Source organism: Rhinatrema bivittatum, chromosome 13 (assembly GCF_901001135.1).
Source record: "Rhinatrema bivittatum chromosome 13, aRhiBiv1.1, whole genome shotgun sequence".
Lineage (NCBI taxonomy): Eukaryota > Metazoa > Chordata > Amphibia > Gymnophiona > Rhinatrematidae > Rhinatrema > Rhinatrema bivittatum.
In genome coordinates, this window is record NC_042627.1 from 17,252,142 (window position 1) to 17,269,842 (window position 17,701).

The 17,701-nt window shown below is 48.9% G+C and overlaps 1 protein-coding gene across 2 annotated transcripts in view; it reads right to left on the reverse strand.

The window, feature by feature from the left end:
• The window catches only part of CSK (C-terminal Src kinase), a 90,671-nt gene that overhangs the window by 34,629 nt on the left and 38,341 nt on the right, over positions 1 to 17,701 (reverse strand). Inside the window, exons 1-2 of one of the 2 annotated variants that reach the window (XM_029574933.1) lie at positions 12,324 to 12,346; positions 2,378 to 2,453 (exon numbers count right to left, since the gene is read on the reverse strand). In XM_029574933.1, the coding sequence (XP_029430793.1) occupies positions 2,378 to 2,392 (15 nt within the window). In that variant the 5' untranslated portion in view covers positions 2,393 to 2,453; positions 12,324 to 12,346. Of the gene's footprint in view, positions 1 to 2,377; positions 2,454 to 12,323; positions 12,347 to 17,701 lie in introns of those variants that run through there. The other variant, XM_029574932.1, reaches the window with a different exon arrangement.

The following is a 17,701-nucleotide window of genomic DNA, read 5'->3' on the forward strand; positions in this document are numbered from 1 at the left end:
CCATCCATCCCGGTCATCACTTCACTTTACTTTGCTGCGTTTGTCTCGCTGGAAAAAAAAACCCAAAAAAACCCGCCACACGTCGGGGGAAGCGGTCACATTAAATCAGTCCTTTCAGCTACCCCGTCACTTAAAAACATTAGGAGGCGTTCTCGGGATCCGGGGCGATCCTGCGCTCTCCGGTCAAACATGAGGTTTAACCCACGAGCAGAGGACGGTCCCTTCCGGCTCTTGGGGCCACGGGCGAGAACCTGCACAGTAAAGGATGTTCCTGCCCTGCCGGGGGGGTCACAAAGCAGTCCGGACCCAGGCCAAGCTGGGAGGCTTCAACCGGTAAAAAGCCGCGACTGCTGCGCTTCTGGTAACTTTAGCTTGTGCAGTGCTGGAGTGTCCGGCTCCATGCAAAAGTTCTGGCCACCACTTCAAGGTCATATGAACCCGCTGACCTGTCCCCACAGGAAACGGAAACCCACAGACATTTTTCTGAAAGCACAAAACGGTTTCAGTTTTCTCCCAGAAAAACACGAGCACGCGTGTTGGCTGGGGGGGGTGTGTGTGTGTGTGTGTCAGGTTTCTCCCAGAGAAACACGTGCACGCGTGTTGGCTGGGGGGGGGGGTCAGTTTTCTCCCAGAAAAACACGTGCACGCGTGTTGGCTGGGGGGTGTGTGTGTGTGTGTGTCAGGTTTCTCCCAGAGAAACACGTGCACGCGTGTTGGCTGGGGGGGGGGGTGTGTGTGTGTGTGTGTGTCAGGTTTCTCCCAGAGAAACACGTGCACGCGTGTTGGCTGGGGGGGGTGTGTGTGTGTGTCAGGTTTCTCCCAGAGAAACACGTGCACGCGTGTTGGCAGGGGGGGGGATGGGCAAGGTTCTCTCCCTCCTGTAGTTTTCAGGTTCTAGGCCAAGACCACTTCAGAAACCTCACAGCCCAACTTCGCACGACCCCACCCGGCATGCACTGCCCCACCACCCTCCGCGACTCAACAGGCACCGCCATAAAAGGAGGAAGAGAAAAACGTACAACAATGCATTCCCTGAGGGCACCTGGCTGAGTCACTAGAACTGCCCAGGTGTGACAGCGCATGGCAACTACGCTCTCATCCTGCACTAAGGAATCGCTTGAAAAAATAAACCCCCATCCTCTCCCTGGAGCCTGCAGAGGGCGGCTGGGGGGTCTGCTCTTCCCGTCTCATCCCTTTATCCAGCCTGGTTTCCATTTTTTTTTTTTGTCTCCTTTTATCTTCCCACCCTGCTCCCTATCACACCTCCTCCTCCTCCCCTCCCCACCCAGCGGATGACGGGTTTCCATCTTTCCAAAAGGTTTAGGTAGCTTCAGAGGGAGAGAGAGAGAGAATCAGCAGCAAGATGAGAGACACTCAAACAAACATAGGAAACTGCATCAAGAGAGAATTCAGAAAGCAGGTTGGGGGGGGAGGGACGACTGGAGATGTCATTTCACTAAAACCAAGGGCATTTTAAGCAAAAAAAAAAAAAAAAAGAAGAAACAAGGCCGACAGCAGGCCCCATCCCCAGGTCACCAGCTCTACAAGCCTCCAGCCTGCTCACAAAGCACCACTTGTTTTTCAACAATCTGACAGAGTGCTGGGTGTGTCTGAAACCCCCACAGAGCAATCAGCAACAGCCTGTCCTGTCAGCAGGCGAGCAGCAGCAGCATTCACCCCGTACTGCTTCATGTAACTGTTTCTGTTGCAGCACTTTTGCTGTATTTATGTAGGGACACATCCTAAAATCAGATCCTCAGTAGATTACAACAAGACAGTGAATTGCATCTCGCTGCTTTCATTGTGGTTTTCATCTGCTGTCATTTGTTTTGTGTGTTTATTATACATTTATTGTATTTATGTTTGTTTGGTTTTTTTTTAATGATGTTCACTGCTTTGAGCTGACAAATAAAAAACAGCTTACAAATAAAACTCGAATGCTTTGAAAATCCTTTGTGCCGTTTCCTCTGCTCTCTGTGTATTCCCATTTATATTAGGAGCACACGTATTCCCTCATGTGCATTGGATCGGAATGGTTATGCTGTCAGCACAGTATCACATCTGTAATTCTCTTGCTACCCCAAGCTGTACCCAGGAGTTGAGCAGGCCATGATTTAGCAATGCCATTATATAAACGGAGGGCATGTTACTGCTTGTTGCCGTATGCACTTCTGATTTATGGCACAGGATGCAGCTTGCCTTTTAATTTTTTTTTAAAGCAGAGATCTGAACCATGACGGAGGGTGGGAAAAAGACTAGAGGCAAGTTTTGCCAGGATGTTGCATGTTAAAAAAAGAGAGGCAAAATCCCGCCAGACATTAGGACCCACAAGCCCCGGCAGACACTAGGACCACAGGGGCTTTCTCAGAGGCCTTACCTGTACTGTAGACATGCTGAGAGGCTACAGAGATGCAAGTATCACAGGAAGAGTACACCACTTGGGACCATCAGACCTAGTGAAAAGCAGAAGCAAAGTCATTAAATCAGAGACCCAGAGGCCAAGTTGCACCAGGGCTCAATACACTTACTTTAAGAGGGGCTCCAGGACCGGCTATTCTACTATGGCTAGTAGTGCTTTGCAAATGATAACTAGTAGTAGCATTTAAAAATTAATCAGGGCATACTTAGCTGCTAACCATAAAGTACACAGGGATTTGGGAACACAGGACCAAAAATGTGGCCATCCAGGATACTTGAGAGGCAGACAAGCATATTTATTAGCCCCCAAAAAAACCTCATGTGCCTGATGCAGCTGCTTAGCTCCAAAGCGCTATCCTCCTTACTGCTCCCGCCCTGGGAGATCTATTGCCCTGCCACAGTAGACGGCAGGTAAGGCTGGGGCCGCAGAACACAAAACATTCTGGCACATCACATTCTCTATTACCAGCGGAGAAAAACAGGAAGCGGTTTTGACGTTAACACTGCAGAACTCGGTTCTACACCCCCCCTCGGCTCCAGCAAGACAAATTTATCCCCAAACCATTTCCATTCTTGCAAGAGGGTGTGGGGAAAGGAAGCAGAGTACCAGCATCTGACGGAGGGCTCTTGTCTGGGCAGAGATTGCATGGGGAGTGGATGAAAGTGACACAGGGTCAAACGTGGTCTTCCACACGTGCGGCAGGGTGTGTGTGTGTGTGTGTGTGTGTCACAAAGCAGCTGTACCATCCCTCATTTGTGCCCTCATGTGCTAGCACAAAGCCATTCCTGTCCCACTCCCTGAAGTCACAGGATGCAAGAGAATTCACACGGTTTCACCGGACATTTCAAAGCCTGGAGGAAGATCAGGAGAGCCGAGCACACCCGCGCACCGATTTGTTTCACAGGCCCCCCCCCCCAACGTGATTCTTTCCAGAAAGCAGGGCTTTGTTTTGTTTCTCCATCATCCGATCCCTGCCACTCACATTAAGCAGCAAGCGCTGCCTCAGGAGACATCGAGTGTGTAAGAGACTCTCTCTCTCTCTCTCTCTCTCTCAATGTTGCCTCGCAGCCCCTGGCCTACAGTTCTTCCTTCTCATGCTGCGTCCAAGCCTTCATGGGCTGCTGTGCTTCGGGAGGGGCCCTGTGCCGCTGCAGGACGGCAACAGATGTGGCCGCAGACAGTGCGGAAAGCTCTGTGGGCCTAGATTTAACCCTCCTCATCTCCTCGAGATCCAAGACAGCAAGTCCGCCACTAATCAACAGACACACATGAAGGGGAGGAATGCTCCTCGCTTTACCCTATTAAACGCAGCGTCTCTCAATCTTTTGGATGCTGGGTTCCGGGTTGGCTGGCTGACTGCCCAAACAGATGAGGAGCAGCTGACTGGTAGATTTGGGGGAGAGGCATTCCCTCCTATGGCTGGACAGCATGGAGGTCACTTCTGTGGCTAAAGTGCAGGGGTGGGAGGAGTACATGCCCCCCACCCCTCCCCTCAAAGTCTCAACCCAGCCACTCCTTAACGCTTTAATTACAAAAATTATTTTAAAAAAAAAAGTTACTGTGCTTAAACAGAAGCTAATGAGAAATTACTACTTACCTGATAATTTCCCTTGCTTTAGAACAGTCATATGAATCTAGAACCAGTGGGTTATGCACCTCTACCAGCAGATGGAGACAGAGGAAACTGACGTCACAGTATATATAACCCCTGCAGTGACATCAGCCCGCCAGGATTCTCTTCAAAAGCAACTGTGGACAGACTCGCAAAAATCTTGATTGGAAACAAGTAACCATTTCAATACTCAGCCAACACTGAGCTCAGACAAGAATGTATAAACATAAATCTAAGGGCTGGATTAACACTTAGCAGTAATCCCGGTAACTCAGTCACACAAGAGGACCATAATGCAATCACATTCAGCAGCCACGGGAGGGAAGCTAGATTCATCTGGACTGTCCTAAAGAAAAGGAAATTATCAGGTAAGAAGTAATTTCTCATTTCTTAGCGTCCAGTCAGATGGATCCAGAACAAGTGGGATGTTCCCAAGCTACTCCTGAACAGGGCGGGAGGCTGCCCACAGTCCAGTCAAAACCACACGTGTAAAGGCTGCGTCCTCCTGGGCCTGCACATCCAGATGATAATACTTGGAAAAAGTGTGTAAGAAGAACCACGTTGCAGCTTGGCAAATGTCATCAGGGGACAACAATCTAAATTCTGCCCAAGCTACTGCTTGAGCCCTAGAGGAATGAGCTCTAATCTGATTAGGTAACGGCTGCTCAGCATCCACATACAAGGCTATGACTACCTCCTTAATCCAGCAAGCTATCGTAGCATGCGAGGCCGGCTCTTCCTATCTAGCACCACCGTGAAGGACAAACAGGAGATCTGACTTCCAGAAAGGCTTAGAAACCTCCAGATACTGACAATATGTCTCTTGACATCCAAGGGTCACAACAGACAATACTCCTCCGCATCTCTTGCTCTCTGTCCAGAGATGGCAGGGAGATAGACCGATTCAAGTGAAACTCAGTGACCACCTTCGGTAAAAAGGAAGGAATAGTACACAATTGTACCGCTCCTGGAGTCACCTGAAGGAATGGTTCACGGCAAGACAAGGCTTGGAATTCAGACAGCCTACACGCAGAGCAAATGCCAACAAGAAACACTGTTTTCAAGGTCAGTAACCTCGAGAACAGGGTACGCAGTGGTCTAAACATATGGCCAGCCAAGAAATCCAAATCAAGATGCCAAAGAGGCACTGGAAACTGCAAGGGAGGATGAAGATGGTTCACTCCTTTCAGAAAATGGGCCACATCAGGATGAGCCAGCAAGGATCCACCATTTACCTGATCCCTGAAACAGGTGAGAGCCTCTACTTGCACCTTTAAGGAACTGAGAGCCAAGCCTTTATTCAAGCCATCCCGCAAAAATTCCAAAATGAGAGAATCTTCACTAAAGAAGAAAGTACCTCGACCCTCACACCAGGCCTCACTCTCCAAACACACACATAGGCCAAGGAAGTGGAGAACTTTCTACCGTAGCTCTCAGTAAGGTGGAAATCACTGCAGCAGAGTATCCCCTCTTCAGCAAGTGAGCCCTTTCAAGGGGTATACCGTAAGACAAAAATGAGTCAGATCTTCATGAAGGACAGGTCCTTGCCGCAATAGGGTCCTTTGCGCCAAGCACTGGATGCCGAAGAGGCGAACCCACATACCATGCAGATCTGCATACCATGGTTTCCTGGGCCAGTCTGGAGTTACCAAGAGCTACCATTCCTCTGTGGCGCTCAATCCGCCAAACCAATGTGCCCAACATGGGCCAAGGAGAAAAAACATACAGTAGCTTGTCTTCCGGCCACGCCTGCACTAGGGCACAGATTCCCAATGACTTTGGATCTCTTCTGTGGATGAAGAATCGTGGAACTTTCGCATTGCGCAAAGTCGCCAGGAAGTCTAGGAATGGAAGACCCCAGTGGTCTACAAGCAACTGAAACGCCTCATCTGACAACGCCCACTCTCCTGGGTCTAGACTCTCCCTGCTGAGAAAGTCTGCCCTTATGTTATCACTTCCTATTATGTGTGAGGCTGAGATCATCTGGAGATGCACTTCTGCCTATTCCATAAGCTGATCTATTTCAAGTGACACTTGTTGGCTATTGGTACCTCCCTGCCGGTTGATGTAAGCCACAGTCATCATGTTTGACGTTTTTCGGACTGATCAACATTGCAGCCTGTTGCCAAACTATAAACATGCCAACCGGACTGCCCTGCCTGCCAGCTGATTGATGCTCCAGAGAGACTCTTCTGCATTCCAGCGTCCTTGCACCGACAGCTCTCCTGACAGTGAGCTTCCCAATCAAGGAGACTTGCATCCGTTGTTAGTACTAGCCATTCCGGTGAGGCTAGAGAGACTCCCTTCCTTCGATGATCCCCCTGCAGTCACCACTGCAGTTGGGAGGAGACATCCATTGGCAAGTAGAGAGGAATCAAATAGTCCCGAGACTGTGGGTTCCATAGAGACAGCAGGAAGCAGAGGACAAATATGCACCCTTGCCCACGGTAACACTTCCAGGATTGCTGCCATTAAGTCAAGTACTTGCAGGTAAGACCACATGGTTGGGCACAGAGTGTTCATCAACAGACGAAGCTGCACCAGTAACTTCTGAATTCAAGATTCCGGCAGGAAACTTTGCCCAGCTTCATGCTGAACTGAACCCTGAGGTATTCCAACAACTGAGCAAGCCGAAGACCGCTCTTGGCCAGGTTCACCACAGCCTGCATCTGCCAAAAAGGCAGCAGATGGTTCCATAACTGCCCTGGAGTTTACCCCACAGTCATCAACCTCCTGGGAGAGAAGCAAACAAGAGTGAGCCACCAAGGAACAAGAAGAAATCTGCAAGGTCATTGCTACCACTTCAAATAATTGCTTAAGGATAGTCTCAATCTTTTTATCATGAGCATCCTTCAAGGCTTCCTTCCACGGGAATAGTGGTCCACATGGAGACTGCACACATAAGTGCATCTACCTTTGCACAATGTAGGTGCTCTCTTACCACTGGATCCAGAGGGTACAGGTCTTCCAAAACCCGACACCCTTTGAAATTAGCCTCTGGCGTATCCTACTCAAGATCAATCAATTCTTGAATGGCCTTCATCACAGGGAAAAAACAAAAGCAAGAGGCTTTACATGCAAGGAAACCAAAATAAGATTTCTCTTTGGCTCAGACAATGAGTCTGCCCCTGGAACTCCAAGCATTTTCAAGGTCTGGGAAATCAGACCTGGCAGCTCATCTCTATAGGTGCTATTATGGCCGATAGTGCGCCGAGTGGTGCCCGGAGGCGTGGGTCTGTTTCTTTTTTGCTTGATTTTTTTTTTTTTTTTTTTTTTTAATATGCACGCTCAACCTAGGCACCCAAAAATTATGCATCCAACATTTAGGTGTCACAGACTTAGGCACCTACTTAGGCACCTACTAACCTTAGTCTATGTGCCTATTTGTAAACCGTTGCGATGGTATATAACTTAGCGACGGTATAGAAAAGTTTTAAAATAAATAAATAAATAAATAAAATAAATAAATACCTAGGCGCCCAAAAATAAGCACACAAAAAACTTAAGCGCACAGTATTACTTGTGCGCAGAAGAAAGCGAGCAGCCACTACGGCGTCGCTTAACGTGGACGCACAGACTACAAGGCCCAACTATGCATCCAAAAACTGGACACACAACCTGGATGCACAGCTAGATGCACACGCTGACTGACAATCTTGTAGAGGGCAGCCTTAGAAAGCACATGAAATGCCGTTGCGGCCTAGCACGTGGGGCGCAGCGAAAAGCCTCGGAACAGGGCCTCAACCTGCCAGGCTGCCCATGTCTCTCGACCTCTCACGGAGTGAGACAAATGTCATACCAGCAAGTCGAGCACGGAGACCATGGGAAGGAGGAAGCCCTACACAGCAAAAACCTCCCAGGTATCTGTAAAATAATTTTTTTATTTTTTTTAAACTTACCGGAGCTCAGCCTTACCTGGCTGAGTACAGAGACAGTCTCCGGCTGTGGGGGGAGAGGGCATGTGCCGTCACTGCTGCGCTCGGCTTCCTGCACCCACTGCCTTTCAGCTGCTCAAGCAACTAAGTCCACGCTGGTTGAAACCAGCTAGCAGACCAAGGCACACACCTGAGGGACCACGGATTTCACCTCAGGAATTCTCAACCGTGGGAGGGACCATTTGGTATCGCAGCAGGAGAGCAGGGCAAATTTATTTCCTTAATTCTCCTTTTCTTTAAAATGAAGCAATCCTCAGTGGGGAGATGCACGTCCACCATCTGCTGGAGATGGAGAATACTGGCAGGCTGATGTCATTGCAGGGGTATACGTACTGTGAGTCAGTTTGCTCCATCTCCATCCGTTGGTAGAACTGCAAAACCCAGTTGTTCTGGATTCATCTGACTGGACGCTAAGAACAAATGCATTTATTTGGGAAGGCTTTGCTGTAAGACTTGCAGGTAGTCATCCGTGTCTATTAGTCCATATGTGTGTACAGTGTTAATTTTTGTTTTGTCTTTGTTTTATTTTTATGAATATACTTTTGTAAGCCGCTTAGAATCTGAGATAACGCGGCACACAAATGCTTTAACCATTAAAAACTCAAGAGCAAGGAAAAGAAAAAAAAAAAAAAAAAGTCTCATCATTCCAGGGGGCAGTGTAGCCAGGAGCTAAACCACGTACACTGGTGCCAGTGGGGGTAAATGCCGCCCCTTGCAGCAACCTATTTGGCCAATGTTCGTCGTCAGTCTGCCGGCCCAATCAGTTGTTCAGTGCCAGCAGTCGTGAAGAGAGACAGAGAGTGCTGGCAGTCTTCCCCCTACCCCCCCATGTGCAGCGCTGTGGGGACGAGTGAAGCTGCTCCCAAGATCTATTTTGGCCTGGGGGTTTCCGGGAGGAGAGAATATTTCTCGTGTGGCTACGGGCGCTGGTACCAGTGCGGCCGCAGAGGACAGACAGCTGCAGCATGGGGGGGTGCTTCCTCCTGCGGAGACTGGTGGACTGGCAAAAGTGCTTTTCAGGGAGCAGTGCCGGCCTGCGGACCGGTGGGCGATGAACGTTGGACTAACAGACAATCCTGATCAACCACGTTTTCACGGTGAAGGGAAAAATGACCTTACGGACTGTGTTCTATTCCATCTTTAAGAGACTTTTCTTCTTGCTTTTTTTCATACCTGAAAGCCTGCAACATATCAGCCAAGCACTGCAGCCACCTCCTTTGGCTAGGAAAGCACTTTGGTGCTTGCTGGAAGCAGGAAAGGGTTTTATCCCCATTGGCCAGATAACGCCTGCCAGACACGCAATATCTGGGCACTCTCCCCCCCTCCTCAGAGGCCACGCGCGCTATTTAATTTATTTAGCACTATTTGCATGCCGTCTTTCTGAATACAATGAGGATGTCTTACAGCGCCACACGGTAACTACAGATACACAATACAAGCACCCTCCACCCTTTCTCCCTCCTTGGGCCATGCGCACGGTTTCAGCAACGAAAAAAAAAGTAAGTGGCGCTGTGTACAATTACCGGGGATTGTGAGCCAGTCAACCTAATAAGAAAGGCTGCAATGTATGTGTGCAGTTACACACGTCCGTCGCTGGTCAGGCCGCAAAGACGCCCCAGATCTCCCGAGAGCCTAACCTGGAATCCCCCCCCCCCCCCCCCGGACGAGGCTTCCTCATCTGCCGCAAGATTTCCAGGAGGAGCGGCGCATTAGAGCTGCGGCTCCGTTACCAGCGGCCTCCGGGAACTTGTGCTTCCTGACTTCAGGACGCCATCTCTGAGCCACGCTGCTAAACCAGCGCCACGCTCTGGATGAACGGCTTCCTGATGATGGGCATTAAGATCGCGAGGGAAAGAGAACTTGCCTTTGACAAACATTTTCGCTTATCCCTTCCCCTCTGAGCCTCTAAAAAGTTGAGGAAATTGCTTGGCGCTCTCTCTCACCCCTTTTCATGTCTTCGGTGACTCGGTTACGAAGGAGTTATCCTCTCTCTCTCCTCTCACTTTGGAAGACTCCTGACTTTGCTGGTCATTTTTCAAATAGACGTTTTCCGGCGTGGCCTATGCAGGACGGTCAGCTCTTTGGGGGGATGCTTCCTTTCTTTCTGCGCGAGCTATTCAGGAGAAATTTCATCTTAATATTCCCATTTTTAAATACTTTTTTCAGCTGAAGGGTGGCCTAGTATGGAGCCAGTGAAAACTGTGTGTGTGTGTGTGTGTGTGTGTGTGTGGCAGAGGGTTGACAATTTTTGAAAAATTATTCCTTGAGGCATTTAGGACCAAAGGTTTGATTTATTTTATCTACAAACTATCACTGAAGGCGAAATTCAAGGGGCTTGATAACCTCAAGAAGGCCTGGGCTGTGTTTTGTCTGAAGAAGATCGGGAAGCTCTTTCCCTCAGAATACGTAAGAGGAATCCCATTAGTGCTTCTGTCCAGGAGGAGGATATAAAATTGTTTTTATCGTAGGTACTACACCCCTGTGGGAATTATATAAAATGTGTTTAAAAAAAAAAGGATCTTTGCTAGAAAGGATGTTGGGGGCCAGGGGTTCTTTTTTTCCAGGTCTGCTGGGTGTTCCCCCGTTATCACGATATTTCAGCCGGAAATTAATTTTGTGCCATTTATTCGATTACCAAGGTTAAGAATCCCCCCCGGATCCAGCGGGTGGGTAACTCCTGAGACATAACCTGTCAGCTTCCCGTGCTGATGCCGTCGGGTGCCCTACATTCACTGGTCAAATGTTGGTAGCACCAAGGCATCTTCTTGCTTTGCACTGAAACCCGCCCTCCAAACCCTCCCTGTCCTTGGGGATTCAAGATGTAGGGCATATTCATGCTACGGCACACTTAGGGATTCCTATCCAGATGTCTCAGACATTTGGAAGCCCTTTTTAGAGCGAGTTGGTGAAAAAGGGATGGAATCTTATCCTGTATTTCTGATTCTCTCTCGCTTTTTTCTATTAACTGGTTTTCTTTTTATGAGTCTTTCTTAAAGTTAGATATGGTCTTACTGGAGGATTTGCTTATGTAAGGGGTGGGGGATATTTTTTCTTTTTGTGTGTGTGGGGGGTACTTTCTTATTTTTTGTTTTCTTATTGTTAAGCTTCGGATTACGGCTACTTTGTTTATGCAGCATTTTGTTTTCATCGTGTTGGTGCTGTTATAGTGTGTGTTTTTTGTTTTGTTTTTTTAATTGAGAGGAAGCTCCTATGCGCACCACAGACGGGGGAGCATGCCAGAAGGGCGGCAAATCCACGCACACGCGCCACACGCAAGACAGACGGCGCGCGCCAGTTACTGCTGCCCCAGAAACCGGCGCTCAATCTCCATTCGTGAATTATTCACCGTGTGCCACGAAAACCCTCCGCAGTGGGGCATTTTGAAGAGTTGGCTCTGGCCTAAGTATATGGTTCTTAATGCATCTGAAATACATTGCTCTCTAGAGAATAAAACACAGCAGGTTTAAACCATACATTAGCTGAGCTGCTGAATCCCGGGCTCGTTTTAATGGCAGAACAACCTAGGGCTCTCAAAACGGACACGTTCGGATCACGCTTGTTAAAAAGGGGACACACAAGCTAGGCTGCACTCTTCGGTTCATCCCCAAGCGAGCACTGTCACTGCAAAAATAGTGAACACTGTCACTGGCTGGACAAACCACTCCGCCTGGCTACTGAACATCTGGGGCCCAGTGAAACCTGAGCCTGGGAACTGCTTATAAAAAAGCAGACTGATAAGGACGTTCCCCAGTTCCGCCAGCTCTCACGGCTCAAACAGCCCAGGGCTGAAAGGGCTGCTGGATTAGCACCCGCTATCCTCAGAGGGGCCGAGACGTCAGCTTCCACTCTTCCAGCGACAGAAAGCCATCTAGGAGGTGCTGTGCGGCCACCACACACCCATAATACAGCCAGGCTCATGGCCTGAGAACAGGGAAAACAGCTTAGTAAGCTGAAGATACGCTCTTTTCTCATGCGAGAAGAAGAAACAAGTGCCATCCCTCAGCCGGAAACATGAAACAATATGGCATTCGAGTCAGAGGGGAGGCACAGGGCAGTAAGCCCGGGTTCACGTGTCACAGAGCAGCGGAGCACAGGAAGCAATGTACACGTGAGCACTAGTGCATGCACTGACCCGGCGCGTCTGGCTGCTCTCAGGATGTTACAGGTATCTATCGGCAGGCTTGTCAGACATTTGCCAGGTACAAAAAAAAAACAACAACTTTGCTAAATGGGAAATAAAAGTCACACTGCAGTACAGCTGTGCGCAAAGCAATCACCCCCAGGACCGCCCCCCTCGGAAGGGCGAACCGCTCTCCTGTCCAACTCACAGGAAGGGAACGGAGTAGAAAATCATTACCTAAGTGTTTCAGCTGCTATTCTTAGCGTTGATGAATCTGCAACCAGAAAACAGGGCAGAGGAGGGGGCGAGAAGAAGGAAGAGCCAGCAGACACCAAGTTAGAATCTGTAAAAACCCTCATGACAGCTGAAACTTCCCCTCTCTGCAGAAAATCCCTACCCTGTGCCAGTCAAAGGTGGGTTCTGCACCACAAGTTACAGAAGGGCCAGGCCACCTTGCCTCCATCTGGGCCCCAGCAAAAGCACGCCGACCTGCCCCCTGGGCCCATTCGTCCAGAGACTGTGCGTCACCTCTCGCCTGGCACCACCTTCTGCAAGATCACATTGCTCTCCCCCATTTACATCCCTTCCGAGGCCAGGCCACCTGCCCCACCCGCACTCAGCAATACCCCCGTGCGCACATAGGAAAAAAAAAACACCCAAATACAATGCAGCTGGCTGACAGGTAAGGGAAACCAGTTACCCATGATGTGCTCCAGGAAAGAGAGGTATCTTTTGGAGCACTGGACCTTCCTCTAACTCTGGGCAGTAAGGGGTGGGGGAGAGAGGTGCGAGACAGGTGGAGCCACGAATATTCCCCTCCTCCTGCTCAAAAAAAAAAAAAACCAAAACGTTTTCAAGATGGTCAGAGAACCCTCCCTCTCTTCTCCCAGCTCCTCCTTCCTCTCGCACGGCCAATACTTTTGCCTCCGGCCAGGATGAGATGCTCTTTTGATAAGGAACGGCCTGGTTAACAATTTCCACTTTGTTTTTCATTTTTGGAAGGGGTGGGGGTGGGGGGAGCAGGGATGGTCATCGGTCACAGCCTCAGACAAGGGCAGCATTCTGTGCAGTCCATGAACGAGCGAGCCAGCGCGTGCCAGATCTGCAAGCCTGACGTACACAAAGTGGAGGGATGCACATTGGGTTCAAACCCTAGAACAAGATAGGGTAATGGGACAGGCACCAAAAACCGAGCGGGTGAGGAGGTGGAGTCAACACAGCAAGAAGACAGACAGAGGCTACAAGCAAGGGGCAGAAACAGAGGGCGCTGGGGACTGCTTAGAACTTTCTCAGTCAGTTTATAAGTTGTGTTTAATTCATGATCTGCATTTTAATATGCTCTAAACCGCTTTGGCCAACCCTATAGAGCTGAACGAGCAAGATACGAGTAAGAGATTAGGTCAGATTGATTGAGTGCCTTTTTCGCCACTTCATCGGGCCTTTTGCTTATCCTTAACTTACTGCCAGACACAGACTTCTGCACTCCAGCCACTAAACGCTAATCAAAAGGGCTAGAAGCCAACCCCCAGGAGCCCAGCAAAGCTGCCAATGACCACACTGCCCCATGGAGACAAGGAGGCTGCCACAAGGAAGCACCACGTCTATTTCCCCCCCACTGAATCCCACTGCATACCCAAAAAAAGGAATAAGGATGGACTCTCTACAAGTTAAAAACATAAAACGTGCCACGCTAGATCAAACTAAGGCCCATCGAGCCCAGCATCCTCTCTACAACAACGGCCAATGCAGGTCACAAGTACCCAGCGGATCCCAAAGTGCAGATGCAGACCCTTGTTACTCACTCCCCCTCCCAAGGATAAGCCGTCTACATGGCTAATAATATTTATGGACTTTTCCAAGCCCCTGTTTAACCCAGCTATACCAGGTGCCATGACCATGTCCCTCTGGCAACAAATTCCACAGCTTCATTATGCGACAAGTGAAAAAATAATCTCTCTGATTTGTTTTTAAATCTACTGTTAGTTTCATCGAGGATCTGGTCTTATCTGAGAGCGTAAATAACAGTTCCCTATTTACCTGTTCTACCCCACTCATCCCTCTCTCTCTGTAAATACACACACATACACACACACATATAGCTTGAGTCCTGTTGATCAGTCGCTAGTGATTTTATAAAACTTGTGTCCCCTTTCAGCCAAGTCTTTTCCAAGTTGGAGTCTTTTCATAAGGGAGCCGTTTCTTTCCCTTTATCATCATTTTGTTGCCCTTCTCTGTATCTTTCCTAGTTCTGCTATATTTCTTTTGAGATGGGTTGATCAGAACTGTACACAGTACTCGAGGTGCAGTTGCATCATAAATTGATAACAGAGGCAATCTATTTATTTTAAAAGTTTTTATATGCCGCATATACATACACGAAGCAGATCTAGGCGGTTTACAAATGAGAGAGTAACATACATAATGATTATAAAGGAATAAAAACAATAATAAAAAAAAACATTGAAATAAATATATTCTCCGATTTATTCTCCAGTCCTTTCTGAATAATTTCTAAACTTTCTATTTGCTTTTTGGCCGCTGCTGCGCACACTGAGGTGAGGATTGCTTCTCTCTTCACCGCATGGCAGCCCAGATGAAGCCCACTGCAGGGAATGCAAGCACTGGGCAGTGGAAGAAGCTCATGTCAGCAGTGACACTATTCCTGACCTTCCGAGAAGGTCAGCAATGAACTGACCCTGAAAAGAGCTAGACATGTTGCGAAAAAAAAACAAAAACAGACAGACACAAAATGCCGACGTAGGAAAATCATTCATTTTCCCCCATTTCCAACACAAGAGGCTTTATTTCAGCAGCGCTCAATAGGCAGCAGCTGCAGATTACTGCCAGCAACTGAGAGAAGAGGTCAAGAAAGGGATCTGCGAGAAACAGCAGTAGCACCACCATGGCTCGACGGCTACTAGTTTAACCAGCAAGGGGTGGCCATAGCTCACATCCCCCCAAGGACAGCAAGACCTGGTGTCACACCCTAAATGACATCTACATTGCTGAGCTACAGAGAGCAAAATTTCAACCCTCCCTCCGAGGGGCTGGGTCTGAGTCTGAGATAGGCAATAAAACGAGAGAAAACAGCCTATGGAACGGTATCTGAGCCCTCCTACTCTAGATGCTGCTAGCTGCAGTGTTAAAACCGAGATGCAATTGTGTAGTGTGAAGGATCAGCACTTTTTCCAATTACAACTGGACAAGGCTTCCAAAAATACAAAACTGAAGTATGAGAAGAGGCCCCGGCTGAGATAAGCAAGGCTTGGTAGGGTTTTGCGATGAAAAACTCAGATTACTACATTGCACGCAAAGAACGATCCAAATATAGACGAGGTTACTTCTGCCCTTGGAAGGTCACATTCTCAAGTTTCTTCCAAACAGGCTAATAGTTTCTCCCCACAGCCTGAAAAGTCCAATGCATACTTGGCGTATTACACCCACAGCTTCATGAGGGCTAGACTGATGAAAAGGTTATTGGAGCCTTCCTCTAACCCTTCTAATTTCTTAAAAGGATTCAAAACTTGAGAGTAAAAATGGAACTGGAGAGTAAGGGCAAGCAGCAACTTCCACCACCCATTGCTTGCTTCTATGAAACATTTCAGCCCTGTTCCCAGCCAGCGCCTTCTCTTAACTAACTGCAAATTGCTTCCTCACATGGATAAGGAGGGCACTTTGATCCAGGGCCTCCCACTTGTACCGTGTTTCATGCAGCCTAACTGGGATGAAAGGAAAGGGTGAGAAGACCCAGCCTCCATAGGGGGCTTGGCCACGTAACTAAGGCTGACGTCCAGGAGGGTAGGTAAAGGGTGAAGGTGAGCTGGTGGGGGGTAGGTCTGGGCCAGCAAGGGTCCTGGGCAAGGGCAGCACGAATGGACCAATCCCCACATGAGCAGCATGCGGGACTTAGAAAAAGGGACAGGAAGGGTGCGGGTGGCTCAATTTTTCACAGAGCTAAGCTGGCGGAAGCCCCACCCACCACAGCCAAGGCAATAGGGACTAAAGAAAGGGAGTAGAGCGGGATGAGGTCGTCACCGCAACAGCACCTCACCGGCACGAGAAGGGGATGTCACTTGAACAGGCGTCATTGGATAGGTGCGGATCCTGGGCCAATTACGGACATAGGCACTTTAGCATCAAGGTCCCAATAGAAAGGTGTGTGTGTGTGTGTGGGGGGGGGGGGGGGGGGGTCTAAGTAATGATCACTTAGGAGATTCTAGTGTTTAGTCGGACCATGGTAGGGGTGGGTGTGGGGAAGGCTGTTGCTGTATGCCCTCAGTGGCGGTATCCATGAAGTGGGGTGCTACTGGGCAACCATCTTACAAATTCAGGTATTAGCTAGTGATATGTTTTCACTCCTTGCCAGCGGGTACGAAGATGTGGTTAAGGCAGTCAGTGTAGAGGGGTTTAAAAAAAAAGGTTTGGATTAGTTCCTGAGGAGAAGTCCTTAAACAACTATTAATCAAGTCGATCTGGGGAAGAGCCACTAGGGACGTGCATTCGTCTAGGATGAATATCGTTGAAATTCGTTGAAATTGCCTAATTCATCCTGGTTCGGGGAGCCTGAAACCCGAACGAGTTTTTCCCCAAAATTTCAGGAAAAATTTGTTTTCGGGCATAGTGCGCACTAACGTAAAAATGTTAGTTAGTTAGTGCATTAGTGCGCACTAATCCGAAATTCGGGTCCACCTGAATTTAAAAAGGGCCGAACCGCGGGAAATATGCAAAGTGCCTCCTTATCCATGTGGGGAAGCAATTTGCACATCTCTAATAGCCACTGCTATTAATGGCATTAGCAGCATAGGATCTATTTACTGTTTGGGTACTTGCCAGGTACTTATAGCCTGGATTGGCCACTGTTGGAAACAGGATGCTGGGCTTGATGGATCCTCCATCTGACTCACGGGCTGATTCAGTAAAGTCCGCGGGAGAGCGGACGAACACCCGCTCGCCTGTGCGCGCGATTCTGTATTTAAATTAGGTAGTGCGGTAGAAACGGGCAAAAGGAGACGCTAGGGACACTAGCGCGTCCCTAGCGCCTCCTTTTGACCCGGAGCGGCGGCTGTCAGCAGGTTTGACAGCCGATGCTCAATTTTGCCAGCGTCGGTTCTCGAGCCCGCTGACAGCAATGGGCTCGGAAACCGGACACCGGCAAAATTGAGCATTCGGTTTTCGGCCCGACAGCCGCCGGCCCATTTTAAATTTCTTTTTTCTTACTTTTTTTTACCCTTCGGGACCTCCGACTTAATAGCGCCATTATATTAAGTCGGAGGGTGCACAGAAAAGCAGTTTTTACTTCTTTTCTGTGCACTTTCCCGGTGCCGGCAGAAACTAGCGCCTACCTTTGGGTAGGCGCTAATTTCTTAAAGTAAAATGTGCGGCTTGGCTGCACATTTTACTTTCAGTATCGCGCGGGAATAGGGCCCTCAACATGCATTTGGGTACTTGCCAGGTACATGCATTTGCATGTTGAGGGCGCTATTAGGTGCCGTGGGTGCGACGCGCGTTTTCCGCCCCTTACTGAATAAGGGGCAAGGGAAAACGCGCGTCCAAGGGCAGGTTAACTGTATTGGCCTGTCAGTAAGGTAACTTACATCCTTATGAGTGACGGGTTA